We start from the raw sequence: 12,950 nt of genomic DNA, 5'->3' as shown, positions 1-12,950 counted from the left end.
GTTGTGCCCTCTGTAGCAACAGCCTCACACTTCCTTTTATGTGCTGCAATGGGAATTTTGAAGAATAATAAAAAAATGAATATGAAAACCCTTTCCTCTGGTGATCCTGCAAACCAATCAGCCAACTGGATGATTTTTTATTTATATCACTTGGTTGGCTATCCAACTGAGAGGAAAACTAAAGAACATGTCCACAATGCTGAAAATAATACCTTTAGAGAGTGTGCTTAAAATAGAGGGATCCAGGTGCAGTAGCATGTGCCTGTAATCCCAGCTACTTGGGAGGCTAAGGTGGGAGGATTGCTTGAGGTCAGGAGTTTGAGGCCAGCCTGGACAGCATAGCAAGTCCTCATCTCTGCAACAACAACAACAAAAAATTATAGGACTATAACTGCATAATTCTGTAAACATACTCATATAACATTGAACTATACACTTTGAGTGGATGAATTCTGTGGTATATGAGTTATATTTTAATAGAGCTGTGTAAAAAAGTGAAGAGTTGGGGATTTTACAATATTTTTAGCTCTAACAGCTAAGTCTTTTGTGTAATTTCTAGACATTTAGTACACATTTTCAGGAATACGTTATTTACAGAAGTAGGGGACTGCAGCTGGTTTGCTTCATTATCACCACCCCAAAGCCTTCTATAAGACCTAGCTCCTGATCACCTGCAACCCTCTCTGCTATGCCCATTATGGAGCCTTGAACAAAGAGTATTCCAGCTGAATTCAGTGGTCCCTGCTTGAAGGTAGCCAACGTTTATACCATAAAGTAGGCACTTTCGGAAAGGACATGAGAGAATGGGAGAGAGTTTGCTTTGTGAGGAGGGAGAAGAACTGTGAAAAGAGAGCCCCCTCAGCACTCCTAGTTCCTGAGTCTCCTCTCTTCCCTCTTGAGAATGTGCCTATACACTTCACCCACACATATTCACAGGCACTTAGGGCTGTGGATTAGATTGTGAAGGTTGTGCCCTCTGCAAGGATGTGGGAATGAAATCCAGCCATCACTCCTTCTTCCAAGCCTAGAGTTGGCCAGGAGAGGGTGCCTTTCTCTAATTTGCACAAGACCACCATTTTGCTGGCAGCAGCCATGCTTAACACACACTTCTAGTTTTTGCCACTTAAAACGCAACCAACAAGAGTAACTTTGAATTGACTTCTGTCCCATATGGGAAGACTCCGAGAATATACAGCACTTACCTACCTGAAGGGACCAGACACACCTTAGCTCCCAAGCAAAAAGGAAGCTCCCTTCTTGGTTCATATTTCTATATGAGCCAATGAATCCTCACCAAAACTCAAAATGGAGCCCCCTCCTATTCTAGAAATGAAAACAGGCCTTGGAAAAGCTGGATTCATTATTCTTCACAGCAGTTTGCAGTACATAGCATTAAATTCTGTTCATGGGATGACAAATAGCTGGTCAATTCATTAAAAATGCAGTCATTCACACAGACCTTTGGTCTTCACACAATGCCAGTCACCAATCTGACAAACTTAACCAAATGGATTCAGTATTTTTTGGTCATGAAGCCCTGGTCTGTAATAACAGTGTGGAAAGAGATACGAAAGAAAAGGAAATGATAAAAGTGTTTTTGAAAGCAAGTAATACTATTGTCATTAGATTCTTAGGCATAAGCTCTGATGCTTGGATTAATGCTGCCTTTTCTTTTTTAAAAAGCAGAGTGGGAAGTCCTCTGAGCACAAGCCCCCACTCCTTTAGCTCCCTGCCTCCCCAGGGGGCCAGCCCCCCTCCCATCTCATCCTGGGTCCAAACTAACTCAGGGAGAGGGCTGAGAATGTGTCAGAAGAGGAGGACACAACCAAGTGGTGAGAATTAGAGTCCTCCGAGAGGAGCCCAGGAATAATGCAGCCAAATTCATTCACCAGGGAGTTCTTTAAGTGGCTCTCAAATGGCACCCATCACACAGGCAAGCCTCCGCGTCTTTGCAACGAGCACAATAGGTACCAGATGAGTCACAGGCACCTTGGATTTTTAGTTTGCATCTAAATAAGCACTTTATATTTGCAAAAGGCTTTCCAGTGATTTGCAAAAAGCTTTCTCCTTCAACAATTCCAGGAGGGGAGTCCACAGAACTAAAGATTTATTGAGCCCCCTGTCTGACCAAATAAAAGGTGGTGAAAAGCAGCCCTCACAGAACTCTGGGGCTCATTAAACCCAGGCGGGGAGTTAGAGTCAGGCCTTCCCACCCAGGCTGGCCTCTTTCCTCCTGGACTGCTAGCTTCCTAAAGAGTAACACTTGTCAGTTCACATACACACACATGCATACACATACATACACACACACACATACACACAAATACACACACACATACACACACACATGCACACACTCACACACACACACCTCCCACCCTGGGACAGGGCTCTGAGATAGAAATCAATTTCTGTGAGGTACTGAGACCTTCAGTAAGTGGCAAGCCATATAGATTCCGCTCAAAGAACCAGAAGCCAGATGGGGCGTCGCGGTCATCTCATTTGAGGAGAAATGCTAACCGCTTGCCTGAAGTCCTGCAGCCTCTTAGCACACGTGTGGGACTAGAAATGGAATCTCCTGACTTTCCACCAGCACTCTATTACAATAAGTGATACCTTCATTGATGAAGGTGAGGATGGGCACCAAGGCAGGGGCTTCTGGCCATGCTGGCAGCTCATCTCTAGAGATGCAATTTTCTTGTACTAAATGAGACACATTTCCTATGTCTTCAATGCTCTGGCTATCTTCTGTGCTAATGCTAACTTACATGAGTCTGGAAGCAACAACAATAAAAATAGCTACCATTTATTTAGCATGTACTATGTGCCAGACAATAAGAGTTCTTCGTTCATTATTGCTAACCCTCATGACAATCCAGTGAGAGAGAGATGTATTATCCTCACTATATAAATAAAGGTGCTGAGACTAGAATGGGTGGGTGAGTTTGCCAAGATCACACAATTAGCTGGTGCAAGAGTGAGGACTGAGGCAGCCTCTCTCAAAGATGGTGAGCTGTGAGTCTGGCTCTGGGTTCCTAGCTATAGAGTCACAATGCCTGCCTAAAAATCCAGGCGCTACAGTTTAATAGCAACGTGACCTTGGGCAAGTCAATTAACCTCTCAGAGCCGCAGTTCCCTTATCTGTTTAGTGTAGATAATAGCAAATACCTCAAAGGATTGTTAGGAAGATTAAACGAAATAATATTTGTAAAGCACTTCAAATAGTGTCTGTCACATAGAGAGTGTTATGTACTTTTTTGGTGAATAAATAAATAAATTTAATGTTCACTGATAATCAGGAGTAAGGGGAAGACAACCATAAACTCACTGATATGAACAATCACGGATCCCTTGAGCTAGCACAATAATAATGACAACAATAACAATACTGGCTTTTGAAAGTTTAGTATTCATTACTAGGCACTATGATTAAAAACAAATGTCTACAGAGATAATAACATTCAATATTCATTACAGACTTTTCGGGCAGGAATGATTATCCCCATTGTACAGATGAGAAAATTGAGTCTCAGAAAAAACAAACCACTGGCCCATGGCCACACAGCTCAGTGGCAGAGCGGAGCTTCAGAGCTGATCAGTCCGTTTCTCAAGCCCACGGACTTAATCACCACGCACACTGCCAGAGCTGGGGTCCGCGGAGTCATCCACACCAGAAACGGCCCAGGGAGTTAAGAGCTCAGACACAAGGGGAGGGGCCCTGGCTCAGAGGCTGGAGGGGCTGCGCGCACAGTGCGAGGCTGGCGGGTCCGGGCCTTGGAGTACCGCGGTGAGCGCAGCGGCCAGATGTTCAGAGGCGGCCCAGGGCCAAGCCTCTCTCTTTCTCACGGCCAAGCCCAGCCCAGCCCTCCGGGTGCTTTGGCGGGGCCCTCGCCAGCGGTCGGTCACGTGCAATCGCTCCGAGAGGAAATCAGAGGCTAAGCGGTCGGCCGGGTTGGGAATTCAGGGTCCCTGCAGGGCCCCAGGAACCTGGGCGCCGGGTTTTCCCTCTCTGCCTCCCCACAGAGCCTGGAGAGCCCCCAGGTGAGCAGTGAACTTCTCACCCCAGCCGAGCTGGCAGAATTCTTGCTGCATTATAGTGCCCTCCGATGGCCAATTCCGGGACAGCTCGATGTCGCAGTCAGCTTATGGCAAGCGGGGGATCTCATTTATTCTAACAGTTTAACCATGTTTAAAAAAGAGTAAGAAAAAAATTAATGTAAAAGTGTTAAAATGTAGTCTTGTCTCTCACTTCTTATCCACGTGAACAAGAAACCTTTGTCACAAAATTTCCCCTAATGCAGACTTTCTCAAAACCTGTCTAATCATAAGGTGTGCTTGCTTGTTAAAAATACACATTTCCCTTCTCACTGATATGTGGGAGCTAAGCTATGAGGATGCAAAGGCATAAGAATGATACAATGCACTTTAAGGACTTGGGGGAAAAAGTTGGGGGGGCGAGGGATAAAAGCCTACAAATATGGTACAGTGTACGCTGCTCCTGTGATGGGGGCACCAGGATCTCACGAATCACCATAAAGAACTTACTCATGTAACCAAATACTACCTGTATGTACCCCAATAACTTATAGAAAAGTAAAATTAAATAATTTTTAAAAAGAAGAAACAAAAATACACATTTCTGGGGTCTACTTCAGAAGTACTAAACCAGAATCTTCAGAAACTGAGCCTGATAGTCTGCATTTTAACAGGACCCCCAGGCAATTAACAGAATCGAGCTAATTGAGGAAACTCAGCTGTGGGCCCTCGCAGTGCTTTGCAAGCGCAAACCACCCTTGCCATGCTGACTTCGCTGAGGAAGCCCTTGTCCCCCACAAGAACTCAGAGACCTGCCGATGCCCTTGAGAGGGAGGAGGGCACTCGGGAGAAACACATCTCAGAGGTGGGAGACCTGGCTCTGCCACAATTTGCTGCAGAACCTTGGGTTCATAATTAACATCCTTGAGTCTCTGCTTCCTTCTTTATGGGATAGAGCCAGCGTTTCCTACACTTGCTCACTCACTTCATTAATGGAGCCGCCAAGGAGTTGCTGAACATTATAGCATATTTTAAAAGTATACAACTCTCAGTGATCTGCTGAAGCCAGCTTATCATGGCCAGTGAGAGCTGACAAAATGTTAGAAACTTTTTGAGTCGGTTATTAAAGCTTTGGTGGTAGCTTAAAATGGGCCATGGCGGGAGCATTTACACCACAGAAATTGGCAAATATTACAAATTAGGGCTTTTTTCAAGCTACGGAGCCCATTGTTAGCCCCTTACCAGCACCCCACTAAATACACAGGAGGGTCAGGCTCTTTTACCTCACAGGACATTCGGCAAGTGGCAGGCCTGGAGAAAGTGAGTTACCGCATTCCTTCCCCTCGCTGTTCGGTCGTGGCAGCAGTAGGACTCAAGGCTCAACCCCTCCACCCAGGTGCCCACAGCTACCACTAACAGCGAGGCCCTTGTAGACATACTGGACTGGAAGCCCAGCAGAGTCTCAAGCCCTGAGAAGAGTCAGAGGCCTGGAGAAGCACCAGCTGCTACTTGACCTGCTCTTGTATCAAGGAAGGAAGGGAATCAAGAGAGGACTTGCATCAGATGAAGGGGACCAGGTTGTTGTAGCCTCCCGAGGAGTGGGTGGCAGGATCTTAATTTGACCTTATTCAATTTTTCCCTTTTGAGAAAGAAGCCACCTTTGTTGTTGATCATGGTGTCAAGGCCAGGTCCTGCACAGTTTACCTTCATCTCAGAACTCACAGCTGACTGTAATCTGCTCTTTGGGGAATACAAATGTTACCACTCTACAACAAGATGCACACGAGACAGATTCGGGGAGTGCTGGCCCGAAGGAGCAGGGCACACACAGGAGGAGCATCAGGAAGCCTTGCCCGATCCCCTCTAGCCCAGCATCTGTCCTTCCTTTCCTTAATCCCAGGCCTTGAGGTACACAAGGGTTAAGGAGGCTCCAGGTTCCCTGGAAACTGATAAGACAAAAAATGTTGAGCCATAGGTAGATCCAGCTATATACTTTAGATCACTAAGCCTGGCCAGGATTAGAAGGGAAGGAGGCCTTCCCCTCTTATGGGAAAGAAGGCCTTCATGACCGATGAGGCAGTCAGTTAACAGTTCCTTATTACTTTCTTTGTACAGAGATCTATTAAGAATATCAAGGTTATAAGATGATTTGATCCTCAAGTACCTTAAATCATATGGGGCTGTCTCCAGCCATGAGGCAAATTCAATCATGGAGCAAGACAGCTGCGTGCAGGAAGGCACACTGTAATTGATTTGCATAGAAGTGCTAAGAGTTCATAGTTAGTTAGAGGTCTCTGTACGATGGAAAGGACTGGGAAGGTTGCTAGAGAGTTCACCTGAGATTAAGGGAGGGCAAGACTGAGTTGCCCAGGGAGGGAGAAGGAATGATTCATTGAACAAAGACACCAGTCTCAGAGTACTCATCACCAGGCCAGTTTGGCTGGAGCTATGAGTGAGTGTCAGGGACCAGTGGGATGTCAGACTGGCAACGTAAGTTGAGGTCATGTTGGAGAAGGCTGAGCTTGGTTTATGGGTGAAAGAGGAGCCATGAAAAGTTTATTTATTTTCTATTGCTGTGGAACACTTTATCACATATTTAGAAGCTTGAACTGTACCCATTTTTATCCTGCAGAGTCTGTAGGTCAGAACCCTGTGCACAGTGTAAGTAGGTTCTCTTCTCAGGATCTCTCAGGGCTGAAATCAAGGTGTAGACTGGGTTGTGTTCTCATCTAGAGGTTGGGATCCTTTTCCACACTCATTCAGGCTGTTAGGAGTATTCAGTTGCTTGCAGTTGCAGGACTGAGGCCCCTACTTTCTAGCTGGCTCTCAACCAATGCAGTTCTCAGCTCCTGTAAGCCTTTTGCCATCTCCTAAAAAACGACCCTCTCCAAAACACAGCAGTTTGCTCCTTCAAGGCCAAGAGGATAATTTCTCAGTCCCCTTTAAGGGCTCACCTAATTAGGTCAGGCCCAGTCAAGATAATCTCCCGTTTGATTAGCTCAGCCACAACTGATTGGTAATCAAGTCACAGGAGTAATATTACATTATAGTCACAGATTCAGCCTACACTCAACGGAGGGGATTATGCAAGGCAGAAATCTTGGGGCTATTCTAGAGTCCTGCCTATCTCAGATCATTTTCAGCTGGGAAGATGAGGAGACATGATGAAATTTATCTTTGAAATCTCGCAGCAGGAGCTCAACGAGGAGACTGTAGCCATTACAGAAATCAGGTAGCAGGAAAGGGATAGATGGATAAATAAATAGGGAAGCTATACAATGGATAAATTTACAGGACCTGGAATGTTCCTCCCCCATCTGACCTCATGGCTGGCCCTCTCTCGTGCCACTCACTTCCCTGCCCACTCTGTGTTAGTTTTACCTCCTCTCTGGTTCTCTAACACTTCACCCAGCTTATTTCTTTCATGATACTCTTCATTTTATATTAATATATTTGTTTCCTTTTTTATTGTCCATTCACTCCACTCTACTCTAAGCTCAAAGAGAATAGGGACAATGTGTCTTTTGCACACCTCTGAATATCTGGAATTGGGCCTGGCATATAATTGAGACTCAACAAATATTGAATAAAGGTTAAATAAATAAGTGAACAAATTATATGAAAGGATCCAGAGAGAGTCAAAAGGTCTAAGTATTGGGTCTGGATGTCTTGAAGAAAGGCATAACATGGAATCAGACTAAGAGGTTTGGGGAGTTGGGGAGATCTGTTTTAGACATCTTGAGTTTGAGATGACTGTCGTCCAGCTAAGTCTGATGGGCAGCTGGAAATGCATGTGAGGAATTGTCACAAAAAAAGCCACAACCACAGTGGTTGTTCCAATCATAGTAAGGAACTGGGCTTTGATCATGAAAAAGAATGAAAACTGGATTTTAAAATAAGCCTCCATTGGACATTTCTCATTTATATTTTTAAAACATCTACTGCTTAGAGGAGCTGTCACCATGAAGGTTATAATTTGTATTAGGACACAGCAGAGGGTAAACATCCTCTTTGGGTACTGTTCCATCATTGCCTGAAAACCTGCGGGAGACGGTGAAGACACACAGACCAGCACCCAGAGTGTTGAGAGTGAAGGGTGTGTGACGGTAGGGCCGGTTATGCTGGGCGATCAGGCAGAGCCGGGAGAGAAGCTCTCCAGCAACGCAACGGCGCTGTGTTAACCTTTTTATTTTTCTCTTTCTCTGTTCATCTCCCTCAATAAGTTCTTCATTTATCTTATCTCAACCTTTCTGCTTTTCTCTCTTCCTCTAGCTAAATTATATTTCTCATGCCGATTGACCTGATTATTTCTCTACTAACTTCTTTCATCCGGTCTTTTGAAAAGTTCCCCTCACTAGACTTGGTGGCTCATGCCTGTAATCCCAACATTTTGGGAGGTGGAGACCAGAGAGTCGCTTGAGCCCGAGAGTTTGAGACCAGCCTGGGCAACAAAGTAAGACCCTATCTCTACAAATAAAATAAACTAAAATAAAATAATTAGCCAGGCGTGGTGGCACAGGCATATAATCCTAGATACTCGGGAAGCTGAGGTAGGAGGCTCTGATCCCAGGAGTTGAATTGCAGTGAACAGTGATCACACCGTTGCACTTCGGCCTGGGTAACGGAGTGAGACCCTGTCTCAAAAAAAAAAAAAAAACAAAGAGAAGTACCCCGTACCCCATTCCATCTCACCATACCTATCCCCTGTCCCCTTGCTTTTTCAGGTACACCGCAGTGGTCATGCCTGTTCACTACCAGCATGGCACGGGACAGAGCTCCTGTCGGCGCGTGGCCCTCATGATCACGGCCGTCTGGGTACTGGCCTTTGCTGTGTCCTGCCCTCTCCTGTTTGGCTTCAATACCACAGGTAATGATGATGGCTTCACTTCTAGCATCCGTACGATTCACAGCACACCTGAATGTCTGGCTGTGAGTTGTGCTCAGCCCTGAAATTTCTGACCCCAGGTCAGCATACTTGCAATTAAAGGAGAATGCCAGAGAATGCAAAGCTTTGGCCTTTGTTGGTTATAAATAAAATATAAACAAAACTTCATCAATTATTGGCACAGGGGGTAAAGTTCTGCCCCAATTAATGAAAAGTCTGGCTCATCTTTATTTCAAAAAAATGTCATTGTATTCATTTGCAGAAATGTACCAGTTGAAAAAACCAAGATACATATTAATAATTCAGGCAAGTTCTGCTAATGAAAAGATAACAATTCATAACAGACCTATAATGCAAAATAACACGTTATAAAAGTCTTATAGTAGGATATATATTTCTAACTTTTTACTCAATAAGAATAATTTCTGATACTTTAAAACTAAGCAGTATAGATTTGCAAATTGCTGGAATGTGTATTTTCTATTTTTAATATAAAAATTCTGGATATGATGGTTGGTACATGGTACATCTACAGGATGGGTGGATGGATGGATGGATAAATGGATGAATAGATGGATAATGTATATATCTGAAATTCTCAGAATTTTAAGCATAGGACATCAATACCTCAGATGAATCAGTGCCTTCTATGTTTGTACCATGTCCATCTTTTAGCCTCAGTAATTTTTTTTTCTTTTTTTCTTTTTTTTGAGACCGAGTCTTGTTCTGTTGCCCAGACTGAAGTGCAATGGCATGATCTCAGCTCACTGCAACCTCCACCTCCCGGGTTCAAGCGATTCTCCTGCCTCAGCCTCCCTGGTAGCTGGGATTATAGGGATCTGCCACCACCTCCAACTAATCTTTGTGTTTTTGATAGAGACAGGGTTTCATCACGTTGGCCAGACTGGTCTCAAACTCCTTATCTCAAGTGATCGGCCCACCTCAGCTTCCCAAAGTGCTGGATTACAAGTGTGAACCACTGCACTCAGTCAGCCTCAGTAATTTCATGTGTCAAATGAAAGATATTAACACACATAGTAACGTGTTGGGTATTGACAATATACACTGAGTGCTAAGAGAAAACTGCTTGATTAGTGTTCCAGTGGTCATCTGGATTTCTTATTTTGTCCATTTGAATTGATTTCATTCAATGCCTATATTCCAGGTTTGTAAATTTCTAGTATATATGTACTAGTCACATAGCCACATGCTTGTGTGTATGCAGATATTATGTCTAACATATTATGTATAAATACAGGCAAATCCTAACTTTAAGTAATCTTCCAAGTGTCATTTGCTGGACAATGACTTAGAAGTCAAAATACATTTAGGAAGATAGGTATAGGCTTTGGAGTCAGTAAAATCTAAGTCCAAACTCTAAACCAAAGTCCAGATTTGCTAGCTGTCTCTCCTAAACAAGTTACTTAACTTCTCTGAGTTCGGTTTCCTCATTGGTAAATGTGGGATAAAATTACAGTGGAGCATATACTTGAGCAAATTAAAATACGTGGACTCGATCTACATATTTAGTTAAGACATTTTAATATTTATTTTTATATTTGACCCTCTACAAATAAGCCCAGCAACTTTATCTCTAAAATTATATTCCATAGGAGCCCTATACTATATGACCTATTACTATATGTATCATACAACTTATTACTCTTCAGGGTTGTAATAAAACATGTATATCTTCGTATGTGATTCAGATTTTCAAAGCAAATTTGGAGTCTATATAATTTTCACTTTATTTATTGACCTTAGAATCTAAGCCTACATGTAACTCCACTCTACCTTCTTCATAGAGATTTTTGCAATTAAATGAAGATTAAATTGGCATAACATATGTAAATATGCCAAGCACTTGCTGCCTACTCAAGGCCAGCTTGTCTCTCTGCCACAGTAAAGGGTAACTATTCAACTTATCAACAAATATTTGCCTGGTTAACCCAGGCTGTTCCCAAAATATGGTGGTGTTATCTTTGCATTACTGTTTACCATTCATTACTTTGTTATTTTAACTGAGTGACACTTTATACATGCAAACACGTGTGCACATGGGCACACTGTGCAGCTCAAAGCAACATCCCTTAACATGGCTACAGAGGCTGACTCTGTGGCACTAAAATACATTTCTGGTGAATGCTAAATGTGCTTTATAGGTTAGTCTGATAGCTAAGTCACCTTCTGTAAGTTTGTTTCTATATGAAAATGCATTCTTAGAATTTCTAGTGTGGGGAACTCACCACTGCTAGACCAGGCACTGTTTACCCGCTAGCCAACAGCAAATTCCCGCCAGCATCTGCTGGGCTGGCTGTGGTTCCCCTGCCTCACTCTTGGTGGAGGCGGTCTTATTCACTCTCACAGACACATCACACTGGAGACAATTGAAACAGTCTCAAAGTCTGACATTAGACCAAGTTCTCGATGAATGTCGACGTCCAGAATGAAGAAGAATGATGAACAACTCATTCCAGTGTTGTTGCCACCAGTGACATCATTATTGTTCCAGAAATAAAATTCAGGAAAATTTTTTTCAAAAGGATGTTCAAATATAGGATTGAGAAGGCAGAAGAGGCCTGTGACTTAGCATGGGCGCTCTCACTTCTCTCTTGTCTCTCACGGTCTCTCTCTCTCTTTTACTTTTAAGTTTATTAATAGCCCTCTAGCAAGCCCTCCAATTATTCATATATTGTGTCAAAGTATCAGGTTCCATTGTGAGAGCTCAGTAGATATTAGCTGGTGCTATAGTTGTTATTATTTATTGGAAAAGTTTATGCATCAAAATTTAACTATGCATCTGCAGCTGTAAGAGTTTTGCTGATAGTCTTAGAGATCAGTCGCCTCTTCCTAGGACAGTTAGGGGACTTAGTAAGCAAAACTCAGGCCCAGCTGTCCTCCTCTGCGTCAAGCTGACCTTCACTGTACAGCTTCATTATCTTGATAGATGTGGGTTCCTGCAGCAACTCTCTCATCTATAAGGAAGTTCCCAAGTTCATTTGAAAGCCCAATATAAAGGATTCCTCTCAGTCATTTTTTCTACTCCTTCTGTGGAAAATCAAGGGGGAGACAGCAGGATCCTGCCAATAACACCTGATATTGGAAGCAGCTGGACTTTCACTAATAAGTGCAACACAAGAAAAGAACTTTCTGGCAGAGCTCTCCTTTTAATGTCATGGGCTGCCACATGCAGTTGTGAATTAAGAGAACATAAGATACAGAAAAGTTGAACTTCAGCCTCTTCCAACTTGGAGTTGCTCCCGTTCTCTGATGAAAGGTCAATATGAGGCAGGGTCTTGGGTCAGAGAGTTCCTGGCCAGGATTGCCTTAACTTCCAGCAGAGGCCCAGCAGTCTAGGCAAATATCACATCGTCAACAGACCCTGATGCAGCAGAGCGTGGTGTGCTGGTGCTAAAGGAAACTCTGAGGATCCCTGAATGAGCAGCCCAATCTTTTCATTGCATAGATAAGAAAAATAACTAGTATTTAAATTCCTGCTAAATCAGAAAGCTATTGTGTCATTTTTAAAAATCTAGATTGAACAAGCAAAGAATGAATAAGCTGGTGATAAGGGTTCAAGAAACCTTTAAGGGAGGAGAAAGTTAAAGTTAAGAAAACTCTATCAGCTGGCTTGATTTTCCTTTGAGAGAAGGAAATGGAGGAGGGCTATTTATTTGATTTCATCAATAGAACATCTCACCCAGTTTTCAGAGCACTGGAGCTAGGTTGGGGGAGGGGGAGCTTGGTTGCACAGAAAGTTGAAAGAATAATAGAAGCACAAAGTTAAAAGGATGATAGGCTCATCCTAAAATCAAATTCATTGGCACCGCATGTCTTTGGAATCAAGTGGGGGTCAAATCTGTCAGTGAGTTTGAAGTTCATGAATCTTTCAGGTAAACCTGCTCTGAGCCAAGCTGTTCACATCATTGTGGGGCTGTTTCCCAAGACAGCCCGCAAAAGCCTCTTAGATGCCTTCATCTTTTTCACCCAGCACAGTGCTTTACACATAGTAGGTACTCCATAAAGTTTT

The 12,950-nt window shown here is 43.4% G+C and overlaps 1 protein-coding gene across 3 annotated transcripts in view; it reads left to right on the top strand.

Moving 5' to 3' along the window:
• DRD3 (dopamine receptor D3) overlaps positions 1-12,950 on the top strand; it is a 67,288-nt gene that overhangs the window by 40,858 nt on the left and 13,480 nt on the right. For all 3 annotated transcript variants that reach the window (XM_012463904.2, XM_012463902.2, XM_012463903.2), the window contains one exon: positions 8,760-8,902. In XM_012463904.2, coding sequence (XP_012319327.1) covers positions 8,760-8,902 — 143 coding nt within the window. The remainder of the gene's footprint in view (positions 1-8,759; positions 8,903-12,950) is intronic.

Source organism: Aotus nancymaae, unplaced genomic scaffold (genome assembly GCF_030222135.1).
Source record: "Aotus nancymaae isolate 86718 unplaced genomic scaffold, 86718_ANA_hifiasm-v0.15.2.pri h1tg000011l, whole genome shotgun sequence".
NCBI classification, from domain to species: Eukaryota; Metazoa; Chordata; class Mammalia; order Primates; family Aotidae; genus Aotus; species Aotus nancymaae.
Note: the sequence above shows the minus strand (reverse complement) of the source record. Positions and strands in the feature narration are given on the sequence as shown.